The following is a 27,860-nucleotide window of genomic DNA, read 5'->3' as shown; positions in this document are numbered from 1 at the left end:
AAGTGATAATATATGTGAGAAACATTTCAATGTGGCTACTACTGTGTTTTCCCAAAAATAAGACAGGGTCTTATATTTATTTTTCCCTAAGAAGACATCCTAGAGCTTGTTTTCAAGGGATGTGTTATTTTTTTTAAGTATGGTACAACAATCTACATTTATTCAAATATAGTTAAGTTGTCATCTTCTGGAACATCATCATAACTCTCCAAACCCCAAATTCCATCCTGAATTTCTTGCGACTCTATTTCCTTTAGAACCATTGGCTCCAATCTCTCATGTCGAGCAACAGAACTCTCATGGGGCAGATGAGAAGGGCTGCTCGTCTTCTTTACCGCTCCACGACAAAATGCATGGGTTGTGCAGATACGCTGCGTAGCCACGCCCATCACTAGGGTCTTATTTCTGGGGTAGGGCTTATATTGGGCCAATGCTTGGAACTCCTGCTAGGGCTTATTTTATAGATAGGGGAAACACGGTAGAAACAGACTCAAAGAGAGGGGTAGCAATGGAGGTCATAGGAAATGGGTGGGTTCCAGATATATTCCAAAAATATAGCAAAAAAGGATTAATGATTCCAAAGGATCTAAGTGAGACTTCTGAGGTAAAAGTTATTTTCCCTAAACTCTATTAGGTTATTAAGTATGAAATGTCTAATTTCCTTAAGTACTAAAGTTTGACAGTTGATATCTTTGACATTTCACTTTGATACTATTTGTTTTATTTTTATTGTGAAGGTACATCCTCAGTCTTTCAAATGCACAGTTTGGCTTGTGACTATCTTTCAAAATTTTTTTAGAGCAATTTTTTGGAAACCATGGCTAAGTCAACAATTTGTGTTATTTTTGAATATGAGTTCTGTCATGGAACCAATGCAGTGCAGACAACTTGAAATATCAATGAAGTGTTTGGGAAGGATGTGGCTAATGAACACCCAGTATACATCAATGGTTTGAGAAGTTTCATTCTGGTGATTTTAATCTTGAAAATGAGCCATGCGGGCGACCTGAGACCAAGGTGGATTAACGGTGAGCTGAAAGCTGTATTGGAAGCAAGTCTATCTCAACCTACGCGGGAATTAGCAGCAAAGTTTGACATTACTATTCCAACAATACTGGACCATTTTAAATGAATCAGCAAGCTGGATAGATGGGTTCTACATGAATTAAATGAGTGTCAGAAGAGAAATTGTCTTGAAGCTTGCCCTTTTTTGTTGTCAAGACATATAGGTGAACCTTTCCACACATAAAGGTATGTGTGATGAAAAAGGATTCTGTTTGACAATTGTAAGCATTCAGTACAATGGTTGGATAAAGATGAAGTGCTGAAACACAGTCCAAAACCGAATATTCATAAAAAAAAAAAGCTAATGGTGTCTGTTTGGAGGTCCAGCGCTGGTATTATCCACTATAGCTTCATGAAACCTGGCCAATCAATTACAGTGGATGTCTACAGCAACCAGTTGGACGAAATGATGAGGATGCTTGGTGATTAAGCAGCCGATACTGGTCAATAGAGATAGGCCAATCCCTTTGCAAGAAAAAGCTCAACCACATGTCACACAAATGACACTGTTCAAACTACAGAAGCTGGACTTAGAAACTCTCTGTAATCCACCGTATTCACCAGACCTTGCACCAACTGACTACCACTTCTTCCAGGCTTTGGACTACTTCTTGCAAGGAAAAATACTCAATTCTCAACAAGCTGTGGAAAGCGCCTTTTGAGATTTCATTGCCACTCATTCTCCAGGCTTCTTAGCTGTTGGCATAAACAAGCTACCATTAAGATGGCGAAACTATGTCAACAGTTTAGGTGCACACTTTGATTAATTGTATGCTTCTTGTTTGAGATAATATAATAAACTAAACTTTTGATTAGAAATTGGAATTTCACATTTAATGGCCTAATAAGATACTGTTCCAATGTTTTCTTACATCTAGCAACACTGATGAATAGTCTGGTGTAAATGTCACTCTTTCTCATAGGTAGGGGATTTCTCTGGTAGCATTTGGAATTTTCACTATGTCATTATGATTCAGAAGTATACTACAATGTTTCTTTTTTTTTGAGACAGAGTCTCACTTTGTTGCCCAGGCTACAGTGAGTGCTGTGGCATCAGCCTAACTCACAGCAACCTCAATCTCCTGGGCTCAACGGATCCTACTGCCTCAGCCTCCCGAGTAGCTTGGACTACAGGCATGTGCCACCATGCCTGGCTAATTTTCTGTATATATATTTTTAGTTGGTCAATTAATTTCTTTCTATTTTTAGTAGAGATGGGGTCTCACTCAGGCTAGTTTTGAACTCCTGGATCGACTCAAACTTATCTCCAGAGCTCCCGGAACATGGTACCGACACTTGGCCAAAGCTGTGGCCAAGATAAGTGATGTTTGCCACTCAGGTTCCTGAGTTATTTAGAGGTAGAACATACCAGTCTGTAAGCATTGTTGTTAGGATCACGATTGGATTTATGACTGGCACCTGATTATGGTGGAGACTGGGCAGTTAACACAGGTTGAGGTTGGTATGTAGATAGAAAGTGCTTACCTGACCATTTCATAGCTCCCTACCAAAAAGAGGCATTGGGATTCCTAATAGAAAGATGCTTTACATATAAGGCGTAATTTGGAGAAAACACATGTCCAAGGATAAGAACCTAAGATTTCTACACCCGAGTTTCTAGGTCTCTTAATTAAATGAGTATCATTTTACTACTGTTGCTATATTGGATACTTTGCCTATAAACAAAGTCCTGTGAATCCTTTCAGCAAGCAAATATTTAAACTAATTAATGTATATTTAGCACATATATGTAAAAGGAACAAATTTATTAATTGAAGCATGAGAAATAAAACCTTTATAATGAATACTGTAAGAATCCACATAATTTCCTGGTGAAAATAAATCTTTACACCCCTCAAAGGTTTTGCTTCTTCTGATCTAAGCAGTCTGATAATTACCTTCCATAAAGCATGACTGCCTAGTAAAAACATAAAGCAAGCTACATGTGTACTTTTAAAATTTCTACTAGCCACATTAAAAAGAATAAAAAGAAAAGGTGAATTCTATTTTAATAATAGTTTATTTAACCTAATATATGAAAAGTATTATTTCAACATGTAATCCTAATTAATTAATGGGGTATTTTAAATTCTGTTTTCATACTAAGTCTTTGAAATCTGGTGTGTATTTGTATACTTACAGCACATGTCAATTCAGACTGGTCACATTCAAGTGCTCGACAACTGCTCATGGCTACCATAATGGGCAGTACAACTACACAGTCTAAGAATGACTCTAATGATTGAGTAACTTTAGATAATAATAAGCCATATTTCAGAAAATGGTTGCATGGCTTCCCCAATGCTATGATTAAACAGTCCATTTCTTTCTGCCAAGTTACTACACTTACATTCTTGACCTATCTCCCCTTTCTGTTCTATAGTCATCAGACTCTCAAATGCTGTCATGTTTATTCCATTTTTCTCTTTCCTGACATATTAATCTCTGTATCCATAATGTTCCTCTGTCTAATACCTCTTAACTAGGAGAAAGATGACATGGATATGTTCTTTGTTCACATGTACAGATTTAGCCATTAATTTACAATTAAGATACTATATTTTCAAATGTTATACCATTACAGCATCCAATGGAAGTGGCTTATGAATAATACCCAATCTTTCATCACAGTGACCCAGTATCATGTAGGTCTCATGGTATCCCAGGAAAGGCCTATGGTAGGCCAACTGTGATTTTTCTGCCTCAAGTTTAAAATTATCAACTGATATGGGCAATTAAATTTCAAACATTCACCAATCACAATTAAATAAAACACCTTGTTTTTTGGCCACACAGATTTGCTAATACTGATCTTCACAAAAGTTTGATATATGTGTTCTCCTAACTTATGCATTTGTATATAATATAAATTTTACTTCACAGTATGAATGTTTTGATGTCTAGTAAGTTTTTAAAATTGGCTAATGGCTGAAATGCCTGCAGTGGCCACTGGCTCTCTCTCTATAGCAGTAATCCTCTAAAATCCAGAAAGTATGTTACAAAAGCCATGGAATATCTGTTTACAGAGTCTTTAACTAGGTGAGTTTTCTGATATAATAAGCCTTGAACATTTGCTAAACATCTTCTCAAATTCATAATCTTTGAAGGATTTCCCTCCTGTATGGATGCTCTGAAGTTTATTAAAGCTGATGCAATGGTTTAAAGAGTTTTCTCATTCATTGTATCTGAAATTTACAAAGACTACAACATATACTAAGAGCCTTCCCATAAAGTTACATCTATGAGGTTTCTTTCCATTATGAATTATCTGATTGACATTATGGTAAGACACTCATTGCAGGTCTTTCTACCAAATGATTGTGTCTATAAGGTTAAATGTATAAGACAGAACTAGAAATAGCTAGAAAATGCCAACAAGCTTCATTAAAAATTTGCAAAAAGAAGTAATCACTGGCCGGGCGCTGTGGCTCACGCCTGTAATCCTAGCTCTTGGGAGGCCGAGGCGGGCGGATTGCTCAAGGTCAGGAGTTCAAAACCAGCCTGAGCAAGAGCGAGGCCCCGTCTCTACTATAAATAGAAAGAAATTAATTGGCCAACTGATATATATATAAAAAAATTAGCCGGGCATGGTGGCGCATGCCTGTAGTCCCAGCTACCCGGGAGGCTGAGGCAGAAGGATCACTTGAGCCCAGGAGTTTGAGGTTGCTGTGAGCTAGGCTGACGCCACGGCACTCACTCTAGCCTGGGCAACAAAGCGAGACTCTGTCTCAAAAAAAAAAAAAAAAAAAGAAGTAATCACTGTTTACTTTGTTACATGGACAGATACTAACACATATTTCCATCCTTAATGATTCTCCTTATAGTAATTAATCCATTTAAAGTCTGTTAATATTATAATTTTACACAGGTAATAAAAATTATATATAATTCATATGTAATATTTTAGCTTTAAATCTAAATTCTACTAATCCCTTTACTTTGCTAAAAAATAGTAAAGGCAAATAAGAGTAACGAATTAACTTCATTATTGTAAAAAGAAAAACAAGCCGGGCGCTGTGGCTCACGCCTGTAATCCTAGCTCTTGGGAGGCCGAGGCGGGCGGATTGCTCAAGGTCAGGAGTTCAAAACCAGCCTGAGCAAGAGCAAGACCCCGTCTCTACTATAAAAATAGAAAGAAATTAATTGGCCAACTGATATATATATAAAAAACTAGCCGGGCATGGTGGCGCATGCCTGTAGTCCCAGCTACTCGGGAGGCTGAGGCAGAAGGATCACTCAAGCCCAGGAGTTTGAGGTTGCTGTGAGCTAGGCTGATGCCACGGCACTCACTCTAGCCTGGACAACAAAACGAGACTCTGTCTCAAAAAAAAAAAAAAAGAAAAACAAGGCATATCTAAACTTCCTAGACACTGGATGCTTCTCCGTTAAGATGAACATAGAGTTAAGCGAAGGGAGCTAAGAAGGAGGAGGTGTTTCCTTAACACTTCATCAGAGCAAACACTTCCTGAAAATTTAAATATGGAACTCAGCTTTCTGAAATGACAATGCTACCTTCACACACGCCCTTCTCCCAGAATTCCGTATCACTAACTCTTACTGCCTCCTCCAAAACCCAAAAAGAAACCCTTTCCAGAGCTAACTCCTACATCTCAGGTTTTATTCCTCCAGGCTTTCATAACTCTTGGTACAACCTCCAGTGTGGGGCTTTCTGCACTATACTGTAATTAAGACCACGCACGAATGTCTCTTTCCCTACAGGCCCAAAGCTGTAAGACCAAAAGTCTTAAAGGGACCTTTTACATCCCCAGAACCTAGTGTCTGGTATACAGCATACATTCAACAGTTTTTAAAGAAGTTATTCTAATCTGGAGTTATTCATATACCTCTAAAATTATACTTCATAGAAAATTATTTTATTATTTCATAAGTATTAGAGACTATTTTAATTGCTTTGTTTCCTTGTAATCTTCCAAGAGTTTAAAAAAATAAATTAGGAGGGAAGAACAAGTCAATGGCATTATATGACTAAAATATGATTCAGTTGTTATTTTCCTAAGAAATTTTATAACAGTTACAACTCTGGTCACATATTAACCAAATAAACATCTTTATACACTAAAGATGTCTCATAGGAAAAGGTACTTACCCTGACATCAGTAGCATCTCCATGCCTGATAATACTTGCCCACGTGGTTGGCTCACTATTGCTTTCAAAATAATGAAAGACCTTTAATACTCGCTCCATTGCACCAGGGGAACGTTCCATGCCAGTACCCAGGTGAGTCTTAGTACTTGAATTTGGTGTGTGATTCAGGTTTGGGTCAAGGTAAGCAGCTGCCATTATTTTGCTTGATGCTAGGTATCTGTCATATTCTGTTAAGACAAAAAAAAATTTTCAGTGTACAATATTTGAATATACCAATTACAATGTGGTATGTTGATATTTATATTAATTAACCCACTGTTCTGTATTCTCTCTCCATGGTATGTTACATGCAGAAAGAGCTTAAGGAAAATAGAGATATCTAACAAAATAATCGCTGTGTCTGCTACACCCAGAGCAGTACTTGACTTATAGAATATTTATTAAATAAATTATTAAAAGGCTAGGACTTCTATTTCAGCTAAGTCAAAAATTCAGTATTATTCATAAACAAGGTAACTTAACACCCCCACCTCTTTTCTTACTACAGCCTTTACACTGTGGGTAAATCTCATAGCAAAGCCAAATTTGTTAATTTGTTGCCTACTTTTGAAAACTTCTACCTAAGAGATAAGTTCCTTCTGCATGTAAGAAAAATTCAATGAGTAGTCATTATATATACTAGGCATTGGTGATTAAAAACACTACAATTAAAACAAGGTCTTCCTGCTTAGTCAAGTCACTGTTTAACAGGAGAAACAGATACAGAAAATAAATCAAAAAAGCATAAACAATTAAATTTTTAACAGTGCAACAGAGGACTTCCATTGCAGTATGAAGGAATAGCTTGAGACTAGAACTCCCACTAAGAAAAGTCCGGAAATCCAGATTAAATTTATTTATTTACTTATTTTTGAGACAAGGTCTCGCTCTGTCACTTGGGTTAGTGTGCAATGGCATCATCATAGCTCACTGCAACCTCAAATTCCTGGGCTCAAGCCATCCTCCTGCCTCAGCCTCCAGAGAAGCTGGGATTAAAGGTGCGTACTACGACGCCTGACTGATTTTCTATTTTTTGTAGAGGCAGGGTCTTGCTCTTTTCTCAGGCTGGTCTCCAACTCCTGGCCTCAAGCCAGAATAAAAAATTTTTAAAGCCCAAACAATGTTTCAAGGGCTTAAGACAGAGACATATGAGTGACACAGATGGAAGCAGGAAATAATACTTAATAGCTGTCTTTTCCCACAAGGTGTGTGCCAACATTGAGCCCTCAAGAGCCTGAAGAGCCAAGAAAAGACTACTCATTAGAGAGAAACCAGCAGAGCTTTTGGCAGCCAGAGGCCAAATCATGACCATGATGGGCCCAAGATTCCAGTGTAGAGACTGAGTCAAACACTTTGCTGCTTATCTCCTTAGACAGTTACTGAATTCTGAACCTGACGTGAGAGGGAGCCTCTGAAACATAGTCAAAGGTAGAGAGGGCTTAGCAAACAGGAATTGAACTTCGGGAATCACCAGGAATTCTCAGAACATTCCAAGGCTCACAGCAAGAACACATGGGTGAAGAAGCAGAGAGAGAGCCTTGTAAACCTGGAGCACAGTTTCTGCTCAGATCCATCACGGATGGGATTTAGTGACCAGGCTTCACCCTACCTGCCCAGCAAAGGGTCAACCCTCTGTAGAGAAAAATGGCATCAAAGCACAAATATTTTTTTATACACAATGTCCTCTATCTGGCAAAAGAAAAGATGAACAGGTATGGCAGCATAGCAAAAAGGAAAAAAAAAAAACCATAAACCAAGTCAAAACACAACAAAACGGAAGAGAATACATGTACCGTGTATCACAGAAAAAAGCTAATACCCTTAGTATATACAGAAACTCTCTTGAAATGAGGAAGACAGAAAAATGGGCAAAAGATATAACAAACGATCCATTAAAAATATATATGAAGTATTGGCAAGGATGTAGAGAAATTGGAACTACTACATTACTGGTAGGAATGTGAAATGGTGCCATGGCTACAGAAAAGGTTTGGAAGTTCCTCAAAAGGTTTTTTTTCATTTATTTTTTTTAGTTTTAGAGACAGGGTCTCACTCTGTTGCCCAGGCTAGAGTGAGTGCCGTGGCGTCAGCCTAGCTCACAGCAACCTCAAACTCCTGGGCTCAAGCGATCCTACTGCCTCAGCCTCCCGAGTAGCTGGGACTACAGGTATGCGCCACCATGCCTGGCTAATTTTTTCTATATATATTAGTTGGCCAATTAATTTCTTTCTATTTATAGTAGAGATGGGATCTCACTCTTGCTCAGGCTGGTTTCGAACTCCTGACCTCTAGCAATCCACCTGCCTCGGCCTCCCAGAGTGCTAGGATTACAGGCGTGAGCCACCGGCGCTCGGCCCCTCAAAAGGTTTAAACACAGAGTTTCCATATGACCCAACAATTTCACTCCTAGGTATATGTCCAAGAAAACTAAAAATACACATCCAAATAAAAACTTGCATGTAAATGTTCACAGCAGCATTATTCATAATAGTAAAAAAGTGAAAATAAATCCAAATGTCCATTTATGGGTGAATGGATAAACAAAATGTAGTATACCTAACAATGAAATATTGTTTCACAAAAAAGGGAAGTACTGACACATGCTACCATATGAATAAACCTCAGAAACATTACACTAAGTCAAACACGACAGACATAAAAGACAACAAATAGTATGATTATCCTTACATGGAATGTCTAGAATATGCAAACCAATAGATACATAAAATAGAAGGGTAGAGTTGGGAATAACTGCTAACAGGTAAGGAGTTTCTGTTGGGGATGATGGAAATGTTCTGAAATTAGACAGCGGTGCCAATTATACAACATTGTGAATATACTAAAAAAATACTTAATTGTACACTTTGAAGTAGTTAAAATGGTGAATTTTATATTATGGGAATTTTACCTCAATAAAATGTAAACATATAAACTGTCAAATGATATTTCAAAAAACAAATAGCGGCCGGGCGCGGTGGCTCACGCCTGTAATCCTAGCACTCTGGGAGGCCGAGGCGGGCGGATTGCTCAAGGTCAGGAGTTCAAAACCAGCCTGAGCGAGACCCCGTCTCTACCATAAAAATAGAAAGAAATTAATTGGCCAACTAATATATATAATATAAAAATCAGCCGGGCATGGTGGCTCGTGCCTGTAGTCCCAGCTACTCGGGAGGCTGAGGCAGGAGGATTGCTTGAGCCCAGGAGTTTGAGGTTGCTGTGAGCTAGGCTGACGCCACGGCACTCACTCTAGCCTAGGCAAGAAAGCGAGACTCTGTCTCAAAAAAAAAAAAAAAAAAAAACAAATAGCATTACTTTGTCTGTTGGCAAGGGTGTGAGGAAAGAGGCACACTCATACATCACTGGTGGGAATACAAATTGGTACAGTCTTTATGAAGGGGAATTTGGCAACGCCTAATAAAACTACATATGCCTTTACCTACTGACCCAGCAATGCTGCTTCTAGGAATTTATGCTGAAAATATGCTGTTATATGGACCCAGTATTTGTGTCCTCCCAAAATTCACATGTTGATACCCTCTCCCCAATGTTATAGTATCACAAGGTGGGGGGGGGTGTCTTTGAGAGGTAATTTGGATTAGATGAGGTCATAAGGGATTATGATCCTTATGAATGGGATTAGTGCTCTTATATGAGTTACAGAGAGCTGGCTTCCTCTTCCTCTCTGCTCTCCAGTGATACGCTGGAGGATTTAAGTGAGCAGTCTGCAACCTAGAAGAGGGCTCTCACCAGAACTCAACCATGCTGACACTCTGATCTAGGACTTCCATCCTCCAGAACTGTGAGAAGTTTCTATTGTTTATAAGCCACCTAGTTTATATATTTTATTATAGCAGCCTGAGCTAAGACATTACTTACAACAATATGAAAATACATGTGCATAAGGTTATTCACTACAGCCTTGCAAAGTATTGGGAAATGCCTAAACTGCCCATACATGGGACAGTAACTGAATAAACTATGATACATTCCCATAATGCCGTACTATGAATCTGTTGGGAGAAAAATAAAATACAAAATCTCTATAAATTAAGTTTGATTTCTAGAACACATTAAGTTCAAAACCTAAAGTACAAAGGATAGCCATAGTATATCCTCTGAATAAAATAAAAGGAGAAATAAGAAAATATAAATTTATCTGCTCATATGTGCAAAATAACCCCACAAAATAGAAATGGGAGACCAGTGATACTGGTTACACATGGGGGAGATAGGACCTAGATGGAAGGGGCAGGAATGGGGAGTGTGGTATGGGATAACATTCTGAGTATACTTGAGTATATCCTTCTAACTTTTGGTGCCACATAGAAGATCTGAACAGCACAATTAAAAAACTCAATTTGAGTAACATATTAATAGAAATCGACACTATACCCAATACGATAACACACAATCATTGCAAATGCACACGAACTATTTTCTAATATTGGTCATATGCTGAGTTAAGAACAAGATTCAATAAATATCAAAGAACTAAAAGTATTCAAAGTATATTCTGTGTCTAGCATTAAGCTAAACAATTATAAAATAACTAAAAAATCCTCCATTGTACGAAAATCAAGCAATGTGATTCAAGTAACCCATCAATCAAAAAGAAACTGAAAGCATTTTGAATTCAATGATACAGGGAAAAGAAATTCCAAAACTATGAATGTAGACAAAGCTGTGCTTACATTAAAACATTAAAATCTATACATTTAAAAGTGTATATTAGAAATGAAGATTGAAAATCAATCATCTAAGTACGCATATCTAACAGAACAACTTAGAAGCTGAACAAATCAGTTATTTTTTTTCCAAAAGATTAAAATTAGTATGATTCTAGTATGACTAATCAAGGATAAAAAGAGGCAAAAGAATCTAGCAATACCAAGAATACAGAACAGATAAGAATAGTAATGTGATATTAAGAGATGAGGCTTCATACATTAATAAGAGATTATGAATAATTTCATGCCAATGATTTTGACAATTTAGAGTAAGCATAATTTCTTGCAAAACACAACTAAGCAAAACTGAAAAATATAAAATTGATACAGACCTATTCTATGATATTAAAAATAATCTATAATTAAAGTTCCTCCCACAAAGGATTATTTGAATTCTTCCAATAAAGGGAAAAATAGCATTAATCTTATAGAAATTCTTCCAGAGAACAAATATGAAACATTTTCCAACTGTTTTATGAGATAAATAAAATACAGGGTGTACCAAAAGTCACCATACATACAGAAAATGGGAAATTGTAGCTAAATGTACTTTATTTAGAAAATATTCATTACAACATTTTTCCTTTGTATGGAGACTTTTGGGACACTCTGCAATGATATCATAACCTGATAAGGACAATACAAGAAAGGATACGAGTCATTCTTTCTTCTAAACACAGACACAAAAATCCTACCAAATTTTTAGCGAATTCAGCAATATTTAAAAAGAATACTATGTCACGACCAAAAGGAGTTTATTCTAGGAATGCAAAGGTAGTTATACATTAAAAAAGCAATCAGTGTAATTCACATTTCAGAAAGGAGACGAGCCAAACATCTCAATATGTGCAAAAAAAAAAAAATCTGATAAAGTTTACCAACCATTCATGATAAAAACTCTTAGCAAACTAGAAATAGGAAGAGATTTCCTTAATCTTGATGAAGAGTTGACTACGTGGAACTTAAATACCAGTGGGAAAAAGCTCCCCCTCCAAAGACAAGAAATAAGACATGGATGCCCACCATTACCACTTCTGTAGGACATTGTTCTGGAAGTCACTGCCAAGTGCCATCAGCAATAATGATAATAAAGGAAATAAGACATAAGGAAGGAAAATTAAACTACTATTTACAGGCTATGTATGTAAAACTGTCATTTTGCACAGATTATACATAAAGAAAATCTAAAAGAATCTACGGATAAACTATCTGAATAAATGAATTTAGCAGACAGGTGTGGTGGCTCACACCTGTAATTCTAGCACTTTGGGAGGCTGAGGCGGGAGGATCATTGGAACCCAGGAAGTCAAGACCAGCCTGGGAAATACAGCAAGATCTTGTCTCCACAGAAAAATAAGAACAAATTAGCCAGGTGTGGTGGGTGGTACACTCCTATAGTCCCAGCTACTTGGGAGTAAGCCAGGAGGATTCCTTGAGCCTGGGAACTGGAAGTCGCAGTGAGCTCTGATCACACCACTGCGCCCCAGTCTGCACAACAGATCAAGACTCTATCTCAAAAAAAAAAAAAATCAGCAACATTGCTCGATCCAACAAATTCAACTATTTCTTATTATTTTAGCTATCTCTTTTATACTCCAAATTGGACAGTGAAGACAACTAAATAAGGCATAGTATCAACTGCTTCCCAGGAAAAAAACATTGCATCTCAAGGGTGTTCAGAAGATATACTACCAATGAAAAAATACTATTATAATACTCAGCACATCAGGGGAGAAGTTAAACCAAAATATGACACAATCCAAATATACCTCTGTGACCCAAAAATCAACAGTGAAATCCTTCATATGCCATCAAAAAGTAAGCCAAAACATTTTTTAAAAGATAAACCCTTGTTACAATGTTACCAGAGTCAAGTTTTCCGTGACAGAATGTGACTGTTTTACAGTTTAAGTCTTTATCTGCTTTATCCTATTTGTGCTATCAATTCTAAAACAGGCAACATATCAAGCCTTCCTCAACTCCCTCCAGGTAGTTCTGTGCCTGATTTTATTAACAACCACACAAGTCCCCTGTTGGTGGCAATCATGTGTCTTCATGTTTGTCTTTCTGTTGGTCTTGAGGATTCTGAGATCCTGGCATCTGGGTCACCTCTTTGGGCGGTCACCATAGGTTAGTCAGTTGGAGGAATGGCCTCAACTATGAATGAGAAGTCCCAAGAGTTGCTTTCTGCCACATTGACTATTCTGTTTCAACCAATTAACAGACTTCTCTGTGTTTTTTGTGTGGTTCTGTATTCGTTTCTGGCCCATGGCTAACGCTGAACAACTGGGACTGCCAACTCTCTGTGGTGTGTCTCTAAATGAAAAAAAGCCTTTTACCCTCCTGAACATACAACGATAGTCTTTTACAGGGCTCTACTTGTCACTGTAGTCCTTCTGTATCTGTGGCCAATTACAGTTTTTGGAACTTTTCAAGATTAACCATTCATAGGGATCTGCTATTTTTGTACACCACATATTATCTTTTTAAAAAATTATCAAAGAAGAGGAAATAAAAAGATTTCAAAACCCGAAATTGTTTTTACATGGGTTAGACCAGTACTCCTCAAACTATCTGTAATGAAGGACCAGTTTTGTTTTAATTTCCAACCTGTCACAGACCAATACTTTTTGTAAAAATACAATAGAAAGGAACTTCTAGAAAAATAAAGTTAAAAAAAAGACATACAAAAAACAAATACAAAATTTCTATCATTTGAGTCAATAAACATAAAATCACCATCAAATTGCTACAAAGGTTTTAAGATGCTTACGCTAAATTTCCATCCTTACCTTGTTCTACAGTTGCAGCACCTACACTAGAATCTGCTGACCACCCTTTACGGAATCCTGGCACTGAGTAGCTCTAACTTCTCAGCCAGACTGTCTGGCTTCAATCGCTGTAGGAAGACAGTTCAAATGCCACTGAATGGGAATGGTGGTCAGTTCCTGCGGCTGAGCTGTCCACAACTTCAAGTATCCCTTTAATTAACATAGGAAGTACCTCGAGGGTTCTTAGTGCCTAACTTTTTCATCCTTTCTTGAAAGAAGTAGGCAATCTTAAGTCAAGATGTGAGGAAACAAGGTGTTAATAAACTCAACCTGCACTCTCATATAAATGCTACATAAAACAGCACACACAAAAGAGGTAGAAAAATGCAAGGAGCATAATAAACACCTTAATCCTTACCTCAGAATTCCCTCATTTATAATCACTGTAAATACTAAGATCCCACAAAGATAACAATCTCATTATGCTTAAGTACACTGGCCCTTTAATAAAACTTGAGACATTTGCTGAAGCGGTAAAAGGGGCAGGAGAGTGTTGGAAGAAGAGTAGCTGATTACTAGAACATGAGCAATAAGCAAAGGAATGAAAAGTAATACAGCTAAATTAAAAGAAATTAAGACATAAAGAAACTTGAAGAGTTTTAAGAATTAGGGTAATACTCCACAAGTGAATCCTTAAGCAAACTAGACTGGTATAAAAGCTGTCTACTCCCTAATTTTGGACTTTTATTTAAGGCTTGGGTTTATTTTCTCATAATTTCCTAAACTGATTTTACTAGACAGAGGAGCTAACATAGAATTACTTAAATGTTCAATATGCTCTTCTTCCAATGTGATTGCGACAATCTCCTATCAAGAGGTGGGGTATGCACTCACCCCCCCTTGAATATGGGTAAACTTTTGACTCTGGCTAAGAGACTTGCCAGGCTAGGCCATAAAGGTGATACCAAAAGAAAAATAACTAGAAAAAGGTGACCAAGATTCCCTTGGTTTTCTTGTAACCCCACCACTATGTTATAAGGAAGCTCAAGCAGCCCAAGAAGAACTGAAACCAAAGACCCACAGCCTGGGGTCAGCTTTGAGTTGAAGCCAAAGTTTTTAATGGGAAAGGAAGAGACAGCAAAACAATCAAGGACAAACACCATCTAATCATTTTAATGGATGCTAAAAAGCACCTGATAAAATTCAATATCCCTTCATAATAAAAACTCTAAAAAAATTGGGTATAGAAGAAACATACCTCCAACACAATAAAGGCCGTATATGACAAAATCAAACTGATATCATACTGCACGGGGAGAAATTGAAAGTCTATCAGTAAGATCTATAACAAGATAAAGATGACCACTTTCACCACTTCTATTTAACATAGTACTGGAAGTCCTAGCCAGAGCAATTAGGCAAGAGAAAGAAATAAGGGCCATACAATTGTCAAGGAAGAAGTCAAATTAGCCTTGTTTGAAGATGACATGATCTTGTATTTGGAATAACCTAAAGACTCCACCAAAAACCTATTAGAACTGACAAGCAAATTCAGTAAAATTATAGGATACAACATCAACATACAAAAATCAGAGCATTTCTATACACTAACAGCATCAATCTGAAAAGAAATCAATCTCATTTACAAGTGCTACCAAAAATTTAAAAAAAAAACAGCTAGGAATAAATTTAACCAAAGTGAAAGATCTATAAAAGGAAAACTATAAAACACTGGTGAAAGCAATTAATGAGGGCATACAAAAAAAAATGGAAAGATATTCCATGCTCATGGATTAGAAAAATTAATATTGTTAAAATGTCTATGCTATCCAAAGTGATCTATAGATTCAATGCAATCCCTATCAAAATACCAATGACATTCTTCACAGAAATAAAAACAAAATCCCCAAATTCATATGGCACCAACACAAGATTCTCAATAGCTAACGCAATCTTGAGCAAAAAAAAAAGAAAGCTGGAGGAATTACACTACCCACTTTTAAATTATACTACAAAGCTACAGTAACTAAATTAGCATGGTGCTGGCATAAAAACAGACACACAGACCAATGCAATAGAACAGAGAACCCAGAAATCAATCCACATTCTTACAGCCAATTCATTTTCAACAAAAGTGCCAACAACATACATTGGGGAAAGGACAATCTCTTTTAGACTCCATCTTTCAGCATATACAAAAATCAACTCACAATGGATTATAGACTTATAAATGTAAGACCTGAAACCAAGAAACTACTAAAAGAAAACATTGGGGAAATGCTACAGGACACTGGGCTGGGCAAAGACTTTTTAGGTAAAACTCCAAAAAAACACAGGCAAAAATAAGTCAAAAATAGACAAACAAGATTATATCACATTAAAAAGCTTCTTCACAGCAAGGAAACAAGCAGCAAAGTGAAGAGAAAACCTATAAAATGGGAGAAAATACATGCAAACTATCCATCCAACAAGGGATTAATAACCAAAATATACAAGGAACTCAACAGCAAAAACCCACAAATATTCAAATTTAAAAATAGGCAAAAGACCTGAAAAGATATTTCTCAAAAGACATAACATACAAATAGCCAACAGGTACATGAAAAAAATGATCAACAACACTATCAGGGAAATGCAAATTAAAACCACAATGAGGTGTGGTGGTTTCCCAGCACTTTGGGAGGCCAAGGTGGAAGGACTGCTTGAGGCCAGGAATTTGAGACTAGACTGAACATCATAGAGAGACTCCATCTTACTGCAGTGATGAAATTTCTGGACTGCAGGATAGAAAAGAGCAACCCAAACAGAGTCCAGTGAGAACAGGACAGGGCAACTAGGATATGCCAGGCAAGGCATGCAGAGAAAAAGTTCCAAAATGATCCATGGAGCACCCCTTGAACATTTGGGGTGTTTGGATTCATCGGTTCCTTAAATTAGTTCTGGCTACTGGTTCACAGTGAAAAAATAGCTTACAAGTATTTAATAGTTTTTGATGATCATCTTAACATGCTAGAAGTATCTTAAAACTATCTTCTAGCAATTACATTTTTAAAAATTAAGTTTGGAGTAGCTGGTGTTGTACATTGAGATATGAGCTGGGAGGACTGTATTTAAATCCAGCTCCACAGATAATTCACTGTTAACATTTCAATACATCATTTAGCCTGACTCTCTATTTTTTAATTTGCCAACAATATAGCTATATCATTGATTCCACAGGACTATCACAAGAATTAACCATGTAAACATGCATAGGTACGATGAGATCTAGAAAGTGCTCTGTAATATAACAAGGATAATGTCAATGATTACACAACTAACACTTGTATACTGGGCATGTATGTGGCAAGATTATTCTACTAATTCATTTGATCCATACACTAACCCTATGTGATAAGTCCTATTAGTAAGCTCATTTACAAGTAAGGACACCGAGGCATTGAGAGGTCAAGTGACTTACCCAAGCTTCCACAACTAATAAAACCTACATGTGTTGGCTACAAAGTCTGTGTTTTCTTTCACCCCATACTAGATACCTGCTACTCCAAGATGGTCCACAGGCCAGCAGCATAGTGACCACATGGGGGCTTGTGAAAGGTAGAAGCTTTGTTTCACCACAAACTTACTGAATCAGAATCTACTTCAATAAGATCACTGGGTGATCCATGTGCAAATGACAAGTCTGGGAACCACAGCACTGGGTCAACTGTATCAAAACTACAAAGCTATATTACAATTTCCTTTATCATATTTATTTACTTTCCACCTACTAATTCACGCTTCCCACTCCCTTCTCCCCAGACAACATGTTAGAGTAGATGATGTATAAGATGCTCTTCTAGGTCATCAAGACAGAGTGATAAAGAGAAAACATTCCCTGACCCTGTAGCACTCTTAAGAAAGATCAAGAGACACAGTGCTAGGGCACAAGGCTGGGAAGAGAACAGGTTTAGCCCAGAGTTGGGGCATGTTCAGCAAAGGATTCCTACAGAATATGAGTTCTAATCTAAGATAAATAAAAATGAACAAAAGTTATACCCAACAAAAGATAAGGTTATTGGTGTAGGCGAGAGTGATCCAGGGAGAAAGCACAAAAGCCAATGAGGCTTTAATTTGAATAGCAAGAGAGCAGGACAAGGACCAGCTCAAGAGGCAGGTGAGGAGTCTGGCTGGTGTTAGCATGTGCACCCAGAAAGCAATCACAGTTGGAAAGCTTTTGTTATGATCCAGATAGTATTAACTGTGGCCTAAGAAGCAGAAAGATTTGAGAGCTATGAAAAACTTAAGAGCTGCTAAATATTTTTCTATCTAAAATTAGAAAAAAAAGAAATAAATAAGAGCCATTTTTCTGGCTGGACCACTGAGTGGGAAAATGATACCATTCTGTTGAGATAAGGAACACAACAGGGGAAATATTGTCCGCTTGGAAAAAGAGAATGAGCAAAAAGTACAAGAATTATTCCCGCTTGATACCTGTTACATGCCTAAATGCCCAAACTCCTGCTGGAATGAAAGTGGCACTTCATGCCCACAGTGAAGGAGGGTGGAGAAGCAGGGAGGGTGAGGGAAGCAAGAAGCATGGACTCCTGGAAGTTTCCCCTGGAAAAGGGAAATAAGCCTTGTTCTATCCCCATCTAATGGGGGTAAGGGGCTGGGGAGTACATATAATGACTCAGATATTTTGAATTGGGCTCTTGAAGCCTTTTAAAAATAATTAAAATTTCATATCTATAATTGAGTCTTATCTTCCTCAGAAGTAAATTCATCATTGGGAAAATACTCTCATGGGCACTCTTTCTCTTTTTAGGGGGCACATTTTACAAAATATAAAATCAAAAGAGCATAATTAAAAAGACTCTCTGTGGAGTTAAAGCATGATTTTCCTGGAGCCTGCCCAACTGTTCACAGCCTGTGGAGCAACCTGTCTTGGCTCCCAGGCTGCCTCTGGGCTGGGTGTCTTCCTGGATGTCAGCCTCAGGTGGCACTGCTGTAATCCATTACTTCCTAAAGATGCATCCTCACGTATCTCCGCACTTGCACACTGAAAAATGTAACATCTTGATTAATTTCCTTAGAAATGTCACAAAAATAACAACATTCTGAAGTTTTTTGGTCATTGCAAAAATATTGATTAGGAAATACAAGAATGCTGAAGAATGAGTATATGTGAAAAAAGAGGACCCAGAGCAGGTAGCAGGGCAATGCAAGGTGAAAGAGATTTTTTTTTTAACCCTCCAAAGGAATCTGAAAAATAAATTTTATTTTTTCTGAATGCCTCAGCTGAAAGAAGACCTAAAGACTCTTGGATGACAGCTGAAAGAATCCTATTTTATTTGGTCTCCAGAATCCTTTGAATGGAAAGTGACCCACGAGAAATTAAACCATGGAGAAATACAAAAACCCTGGATTCTGAATATCTGTTCGACAAAACCTTTAGTACTTATCTCTCCTCTATCGACAAACCTGGCTTCTACTGTTTCTTCCCTTTGTCTACAACCAGTGAACACTTGCGTAACTTATCTCCCTCAAGAAAATACTTTATTTAAACTTAAAAAGTGATTTTCCTAATATGCAGAGATTGATTGGACTGATTTGGAACTCACTGTGGTGAAGGCTGCTCACAAGACAAGAAGGTCTGAATCTAGACGTAGGGCTTCCATAGGTTTATATAATTAATTGTTTATGCAGCACTTACCAAGCCCAGACTGTTCTAAGCACTTAAAAATGAAGTTATTTGATCCTCGTAACAACCTCATTTTTCCCTCTTTACAGATGTGGGAAAACAGAAGTGACTTAACCATGCAGCCTCATATAGGCATACCTCATTTTATCATGCCTCCCTTTACTGTACTTTGCAAATACTGCATTTTTCTGTTCCTTGTTTTTTACAAACTGAAGGTTTGTGGCAACGCTGCATCAGTCAAGTCTACCAGCACCATTTTTCCAACAGCCTGTGCTCACTTTGTGTCTGTCACATTTTGGTAATTCTCGCAATATTTCAAACTTTTTCATTTTTATATCTGTGATCTTTGATGTTACTATTGTAACTGTGGGTTGCGGGGGGGGCTCCATAAACCATGCCCATGTAAGATGACAAATTTAACCCACAAATGCTATGTGTATTACTGCTCCACCAACCGGTCATTCCTCTTTCCCTTTCCTCCAGTCTCCCTATTCCCTGATACAGAACAATATTGAAATTAGGCCAATTTCTAACCCTACAATGGCCTCGTGGAAGTGTTCACCTAAAAGGAACAGTCCTACCTCTCTCTCTTTAAATCAAAACCTAGAAATAATTAAGCTTAGTGAAGAAGGCATATCAAAAGCCAAGAGAGGTCAAAAGCTAGGCGCCTCTTATGCTGAACAACAAAGTTGTGAATGCAAAGGAAAAGTTCTTAAAGGAAATATAAGTGCTACTCCAGTAAACACAAAAATGATGAGAAAGCAAAACAGCCTCACTGCTGATATGGAGAAATAGTGGTCTGGACAGAAACAACATTCCCTTAAGCAAAGCCTAATCCAGAGCAAGGCCTCTCTTCAATTCAATGAAGGCTGAGAGAAGTGAGGAAGCTGCAGAAGAAAAGCTGGAAGTTAGGAGAGGTTGGTTCTTGAGGTTAAAGGAAAGAAGCTATCTCCATAACATAAAAGTACAAAGTGAGTCCACAAGTGCTGATGGAGAAGCTGCAGCAAATTATGCAGAAGATGTAGCTAAGATCACTGATGAAGGTGGCTATGCAGACACCACATTTTTTATGTAGATGAAACAGTCTTCTACTGGAAGAAAAGGCCATCTAAGGAATTTCATGGCTAGAGAAGTGAAGTCAATGCCTGGCTTCAAAGATGCAAAGGACAAATTCCTGTTAGGAGATAATGCAGCTGGCAACTTTAATTTGAAGCCAGTGCTCATCTACCATTCCAAAAATCCCAGAGTCCTTAAGAATGATGCTCAATCTAATCTGCCTGTGCTGTAGAAACGGAACAAAGCCTGCATGACAGCACATTTGTTTACAGAGTTTACTGAATATTTTAAGCCCACTGTGGAGACCTACTGCTCAGGAAAAAAAAAGACTCCTTTCCTTTCAAAAGATTATTGCTCATTGATAATGTACCTATCACCCAAGAACTCTGATGGAGATGTACAAGGAGATGAATATTATTTTCATGGCTAACACAACATCCATTGAGCCCCCCTGGCTCAAGGAGTCATTTCGACATTCAGCTCTTAATCTTTAAGAAATTCATTTCTTAGGGCTATAGCTGCCATTGATTGTGATTCCTCCGATGGATCTGAAAAAAAAAAAACCACTGAAAACGTTCTGAAAAGGTTTCACCATTCTAGAGGCCATTAACAACATTTGTGATTTATGGGAGGAGGTCAAAGTATCAACATCAACAGGAGACTAGAAGAAGTTGATTCCAACCCTCATGGATGACTTTCAGGGGTTCAACACTTGCATAAGGGAAGTCACTACAGATGTGACAGAAATAACAAGATAACTAGAAATAGAAATAAGTCTGAAGATGTTGCTAAATTGCTATAATTTCATGATCAAACTTGAATGGATGAGGAGATGCTTCTTGCAAATGAGAAAAGAAAATAATTTTTATCTCTCTCTTTTTTTTTTTTTTTTTTTGAGACAGGGTCTCATTCTGTCACACAATGATGTGATTGCAGCTCACTGCAGCCTCAAACTCCTGGGCTTAAGCAATCCTCCTGCCTCAACCCTCCAAGCAGCTGGGACTATAGGTGCACACCTGGCTAAATTTTTTTTTTCCATTTTTTTGTTAGAGATGGGGGGGTCTCGCTATGTTGCCCAAGCTGGTCTTGAACTTCTGGCCTCAAGCAATCCTACCTTGGCCTCCCATAGTGTTGGGATTACAGGTGCAAACCACTGCCAGCTGGCTGAAAGTGATTTCTTGAAATGAAATCTACTCCTGGTGAAGATGCTATAAATATTCTCAGGTGGTTTGTGGTCCAAAAAAAAAAAAAAAAAGAAAAAAAAAAAAAAAAAAAGAAGATGCTATAAATATTTTGGAAATGACAACAAAGATTTTAGAATATTACATCAACTTAGTTGATAAAACAGTGGCAAGGTTTGAGGACTTACTATGGGCAAAACACTATCAAACAACATGGCATGCTACAGAGAAATCATCATGAAAAGAAGAGTGGATCAATGCAGTAAATGTCATTGCTGTCTTATCTTGAGACTTTGCCACAACCATCTCAACCTTCAACCACCACCACTCTAATCAGGCAGCAGTAACAAAAGTATTTTTAATTAAGGTATGTATGTTGTTTAAATTGTTAGACATAATGCTGTTGCACACTTAATAAACTAAAGTATAGCGTAAATATAGCTTTTATATGCAATGGGACACAAAAACTCCTGTGACTCACTTTATTTCCATCTTTACTACAGTGGTCTGGAACCAAACCCACTGTGTTTCCAAGGCAGGCCAGCACCTGGAACACAGTACTCAAACACAAACAGGCTAGCTCTATCAACCTCACTCTAGCTCATTAAGCCCTGCTACATACGGACTTGCTGGGTTTCTGGCTTCTCTGGAAAACCCCCTCACTAGGGGTCCATACCGCTGCACGACAACACTCTCCTATCATCACAGTCCTCACCTTCCTCTCCTGGCCGCAGCCTAGGGCCAGAAGCAAATCACTACTGCAAAGCCAGCTGGCTGGCTTCATTTATTCATTTTTGCCTTTCCCTTGTAGGCAAATGAATGTGCCACACCTCCTTCACAGTAATTAATTCTAAAAATATTTATTGAGCCGTTACTAGGCCTCACACTGTAAGAGGTGTGTTTATGCAGAAGGTAAATTAATAAAGTACATTCACATATATAAAAATATATATATACAAAATCCTACCCTAAAAGAGCTATAAGCCTAGTGACAGGAAGGTGTGAAAGGGATGGAGAGGGTAAGGGTGTAGAGGGTGAAGAGAACCTGAGGGAAAAAGACATTGACATGAATATTTATTTTTTTTTCTTTTTTTTTTTTCATTCAATGAAATAGCATTATAGAAAGTGACATGAATATTTAATTACAACTATAACAAGTACTATAAAAAGTTGCAATTATATAGGAGTTATAAAGAAAAAGCCAAAAATCATTCCATAATCACTACATTACACCCTCACTGAGTGCTAGCAATAACAGAAGGAAGGCCACTGCACCTCTGGTAGGAGGAGCAAGGAAACCTGTCAGGAAGCCAGGCAGGGCAGGGGTCCAGTATTTGCGAACCTTCGATGCAGAAACCTTTACCCTTTGGTTCTAGGAAATTCTCTTATATCATTACTTTGAGGATTTTATCCTTTTTTAATTATAATTATTAATTATTTTCAACTTTATTATATGTTAGACCTTCTGGATTCATCAGCCTATTTTCTTTTTCTCCTCAACTTGTCTTTCCTTTTCCTATTCCGGGAGATTTCTTCAATATTTCCCAATCTTCTACTGAGTTTATTTCTTTTTTACTTTAAATTTTCCTATTCTTTGGATGTACTTTTTTGTAAAGACTCCTGTTTATCTTTGGTGGGTGCAAACCTCTGAGATCTCTGGAGATCTTTCAGCTTCCTTCTGCTTGCCCTTTCATCTTTGTTGCCCACACGTTGTTTTTTACGTTTGTCTCTATGTTTTGATATCACGTTTTTCAAACAGAGGCTGTCTTTGGACATCTGGCTGTCCCCCCTTGGCTTTGAGTCCTATATATGAGGGTGGAGTGCTGGCTGCTGAGGTGAGTAGAGAAGCAGCTCCTGTGCCAGGGATTCCCCAGTGTCAGAATCTGCCCTCTCTCTTGGACCAGTCTCACAGAATAAATAACATTTCAATCTCCCACTGGATTCCAGGAGACAAAGAGAAAGCATGCCGAATTTCACTTAATCCTCCATTTTCAGTACAAGAATGCATTCAATACACCATGTTTTAGCAGAAATTGTCCATAATAAAACTTTTAAAGCTGTATATGCAGACAAACCACAACAGGGAAAATAAATAATTTATTACAACCACATTTCAACTGTTATGGCTTTGAAGACTTTAAATGGTTAGGTATATTCCCTCAGAATATCAAGACTAAATTATCTCTACATTGAGCCATTATATTTACTTTCTATGGATAAGACACCTTATAGATTACAGGGTAGCTAAAACTTCACCTAAATCCCAAAAACAAACCTTAGAAGAACAAGCCCAATATAATACCTGAGCCTATAATTGGAGGTTGAAAATTTTACAGAAGTATGTCTCATGGAAAGCTTTATAGGCAGTAACACTTTAACAAGATCTTGAGTAAGGAGCAAACCTGCCATTTAATAACATTACAAACTGTGCCTAGCTCCCCACTTACATGACCCTTAAGCTACTATACAGGTTCCTTATCCATAAAATCAAAGTAATAATATCTCCCCTGTAAGTTGAGAAAATAGTAAACAAATGTCAAGTGCTTATTAGCAAGATATATGAAACAAAGTTATTCAATTAACGACAGTAGTTGTCAAAGAAGGATGAAATGAATTCTCTAGGCCAAAAAGAGGAGAGTTCAAAGCAGGATTATTGTCTAAATGGAAATCCTATGAGACCCTTCCATTTACTTATACTTCATAAATCCCATCTTAGTCCAAAACAGCATCTTTCCTGTTACACCTCATATTTTATGAATCCTTGTCAAACAGGAAACAAATTATTATTCTTACTATGATAATATCTGGTACACTTGAAATGTATTAATCCAATAACCAAATTAAACATAAATGTTCATTTAGAATTTTTTCCTAAACCTGGTCCTATAATAAAAAAGTGTTTTTCTAAACTGAAAATATACCACCCAGTATACCATCCCATCATGAACTCACACAGAAGTTCAAACAAGAAGAATACACAACAATCTGGGATTGTCACCTCAGTGATTGTGTCAACTTCACAAAACAGTAAAATTTTCATCAAAAAACAGTATTAATACATATGATATTCTAGCAGTATTTTGTTTCTTACTACACTCAATCCTAGCTAAAAGACCAAGAAGCGATAATATTTTGTTTCTTTTAAAAAAAATACAGGTTAACAAAAGATCTTGAGGGAAATATATCATGCTGACATCACTCCCCCATCCCCCTACTTAACAAGGTCATGGTTTTTTCCCTTTGTTAAAAAATATTACACACAACACACATCTCTCAATATAACATTTTTTGGACAAAATTAATATAAGGCAAACTTACATTCATATCCCCCAAATGTCATAATTTTAGACAAAAGTATATATGGCAAAGTCTCAAGTTACAATCCAAGTAAAATTTGTAGCACTAAATTTGTAGGGTCTCCTGAAAAGCAGCCCACGTGTCAGAAAATTAGGGGACCCCCACCCTTAAAAGTGACCACTATGGAAATATTTTTTCTGTAAATAACCCTAATACTTCTTATAGCACCATACTGAAAAATTGAGAATGTAAATATGGTAATGCAAATAAACCTCCAGTTTGCAATTTTTCCACCTAAAGCACCAATCATTGAAAGAACTTGATCAAATCTTCCCAGCTTATAGTCCCATGAAATGATTGAGCATCTCTGTAACTGCTTCCCCTGAATTGCCCCATCCCTATACCAGTTAGAATGACTGCTTCAAGCTCTTTCAGCCTCCTTCCTCAACTCTTCAAACCTCAATTCTCTTCCTCACTTCATAATTATAGGAAATTGCATTCTTTTTCATTGCAAGTTTTTGTCTGCATTTTTTTCTGGCAAATTTATTTAATGGCATATTACTTTATTATACATTGTAATGTTTAGTGTATAGCATGGACATTTTCCATATACAACTGTTAACCATACTGTCTGATAATCAGGAAACAATGTTTTAAGCATTTTAAATCTTACATTTTAGATTTTGTTTATATATAGTCTTTTCACTGGGTTTGAGGAAACTGTTTTAATGTTTTCTGGTGATGTATATAATTTTCTCTTTTCAAAATAGAACAATGCCTGATTTTCAGAGATGTAATGTTAAATGGGAGATGCATTTGTAGTCTGACTTTAATAGCTATTTATCAAAGTATAATTTGTAAAATATACAAATCCTAATAGCTCAATGACTAAATACATATATACACACATATGTGTATGTGTATATATCTCCATCTTTATGATTACCACCTAAACCAACATACAGGACATTTCCACCAATGATTTATCGTCACGTCTCTTTCTAATGAATACCAACCCACCAAAAGGAATTACTACTCCTGTAACTATCACTACAATGTTTTTCTTAAATTTTACATATCATATGAATAGAAACATAAAAAGGGAACATTTCCCAACTTGTTTTATGAGACTACCAATAGCTTGATACAAAAATCTGACAAATTACAAGAAAAAAAATTACAAACTGATATTCTTCATGAACACAGACAAATAATCTAAACAAAATATTAACGCATTGAATCTAGTGATATAAAACAATATAATACATCATGATCAAGTGGGATTTATCCAAGGAATGCAAAGCAGGTTTAACATTCAAAACATAACTCATCACATTATAAAAAATGAAAGAGAAAAATCCACATAATCAATTCAATAGATGCTGAAAATACATGAGAAAATTTAACATCCTCTCATGATAAAAAAAAAGAAAACCTCTCAGAATTAAAAGAAAACCTTCTATTTGATAAAGGATATCTACAAAAACAAAAACCAGACAAAACTAAAGCTAACATACATAACACTGTATAGGTCCTAGTCAAGGCAAAAACATAGATAAAAGATATAAAGATCAAAAAGGAAAACAGTGTTTATTTGCAGATTACATGATTATAGATTTCTTTTGATTTTCTACTTACTCAAATAAACCACAGAACTAAAAAGAGAATGTATAGTAAGATCACAAAATATACTAACAAGACCATCTATTTCTATATATTAGGCCTTAAGATGTGGAAAATTAAACTTAAAGATCAAAAAATATAATTTATAATATCATCAAAAACATTAAGACCTCTACACTAAGGTCTACAACACATTGTTTACAGAAATCAAAGAAGATCTAAATATAATAACTCGATCAATACACAATGTTCTTGAATCAGAAGTTTCAACATTGTTCATAGGTCAATTCCCTTAAATTGATCCATAGATTCAATACAGCTCCAATTTAAAAAAAAAAAGGAAAAAAATTAACAAAACTCTAGAAACTGCTGAGACATCCATCCTATCCATAAGCCTACAAATTCAACTGAGTACTGTGAACATGTGACAAAAAATTAACCAAGATCTATGAGAATAAGAATATGGAAAATGAACCAAAGCTACCACAAAATGAACCAAAGGTTAAACTTTTTACTCAAAAAAATTTTACTACCACTGTTTTATTTTCAACAAACTTCTAGAAACATTTTAAATATTACTCATTTTATACTTTTCAGGAAAAAAGGTATAAAACAAAAATACATGTGTATTAGTTTACTTTTCTAGATAAAGGTAATATATACCCAAACCCAAATATAAAATTCTGTGAGCTACAAATAAAAAACATTATAAAAATTACGCAAATATTACCTAAATGCAAAATGAAAATATTCAGTGATAATTGCTTTAATGTTAATTTTTCTCTAACTGAAAACTGATAAATACAGAAAACTGTTGAATTTACAGTAAATTCCTTGTAGTTTAAACAATTACAGATGAATTTGAAATCAAAGACTTGTGAGCTTTTTCCCCCTAAAATCAGTGTCACTAAACCATTAAAGCACTAGAAAGAACTCAAGTGTTAATTTCTACAAAAATTTCCATTACCCTCTCATTTGCTTCTAATGACTTAAACCTCTGTTGCCCCAAGCAAACGAGATGACTTAATTCATTCATCCACTCAATGTAAGAATCAGCTACATGTCAGGCAATGGTAACACAGCAATGAATATGACAGATGGGTTCCTTGCCTCATGGAGTGTATATTTCACTGAGGGACAGCAAACAATCTGAACAAGTAGGTAAACTATATAGTATGTCAGATGGTGGTAAGTGCTAAAAAGAAAGATAAGACAGAACAGATGAGGAGTATGGTGATGGGAGAGGGATGGTTCTATTTTAAATAGAGTGGTCACACTCTATTTAGGAAGGACACACTTTAGGGTTTCCAT

The 27,860-nt window shown here is 36.7% G+C and overlaps 1 protein-coding gene across 21 annotated transcripts in view; it reads right to left on the bottom strand.

Moving 5' to 3' along the window:
- The window catches only part of PTK2 (protein tyrosine kinase 2), a 271,799-nt gene that overhangs the window by 181,729 nt on the left and 62,210 nt on the right, over nt 1–27,860 (bottom strand). For 20 of the 21 annotated variants that reach the window (XM_076004993.1, XM_076004982.1, XM_076004986.1 and 17 more), the window contains one exon: nt 6,173–6,399. In XM_076004993.1, the coding sequence (XP_075861108.1) occupies nt 6,173–6,195 (23 nt within the window). In that variant the 5' untranslated portion in view covers nt 6,196–6,399. Of the gene's footprint in view, nt 1–6,172; nt 6,400–21,562; nt 21,681–27,860 lie in introns of those variants that run through there. The other variant, XM_076004979.1, reaches the window with a different exon arrangement.

Source organism: Microcebus murinus, chromosome 7, assembly GCF_040939455.1.
Source record: "Microcebus murinus isolate Inina chromosome 7, M.murinus_Inina_mat1.0, whole genome shotgun sequence".
Lineage (NCBI taxonomy): Eukaryota > Metazoa > Chordata > Mammalia > Primates > Cheirogaleidae > Microcebus > Microcebus murinus.
The sequence above is the reverse complement of the archived record's forward strand: the minus strand, read 5'-3'. Positions and strand labels throughout refer to the sequence as shown.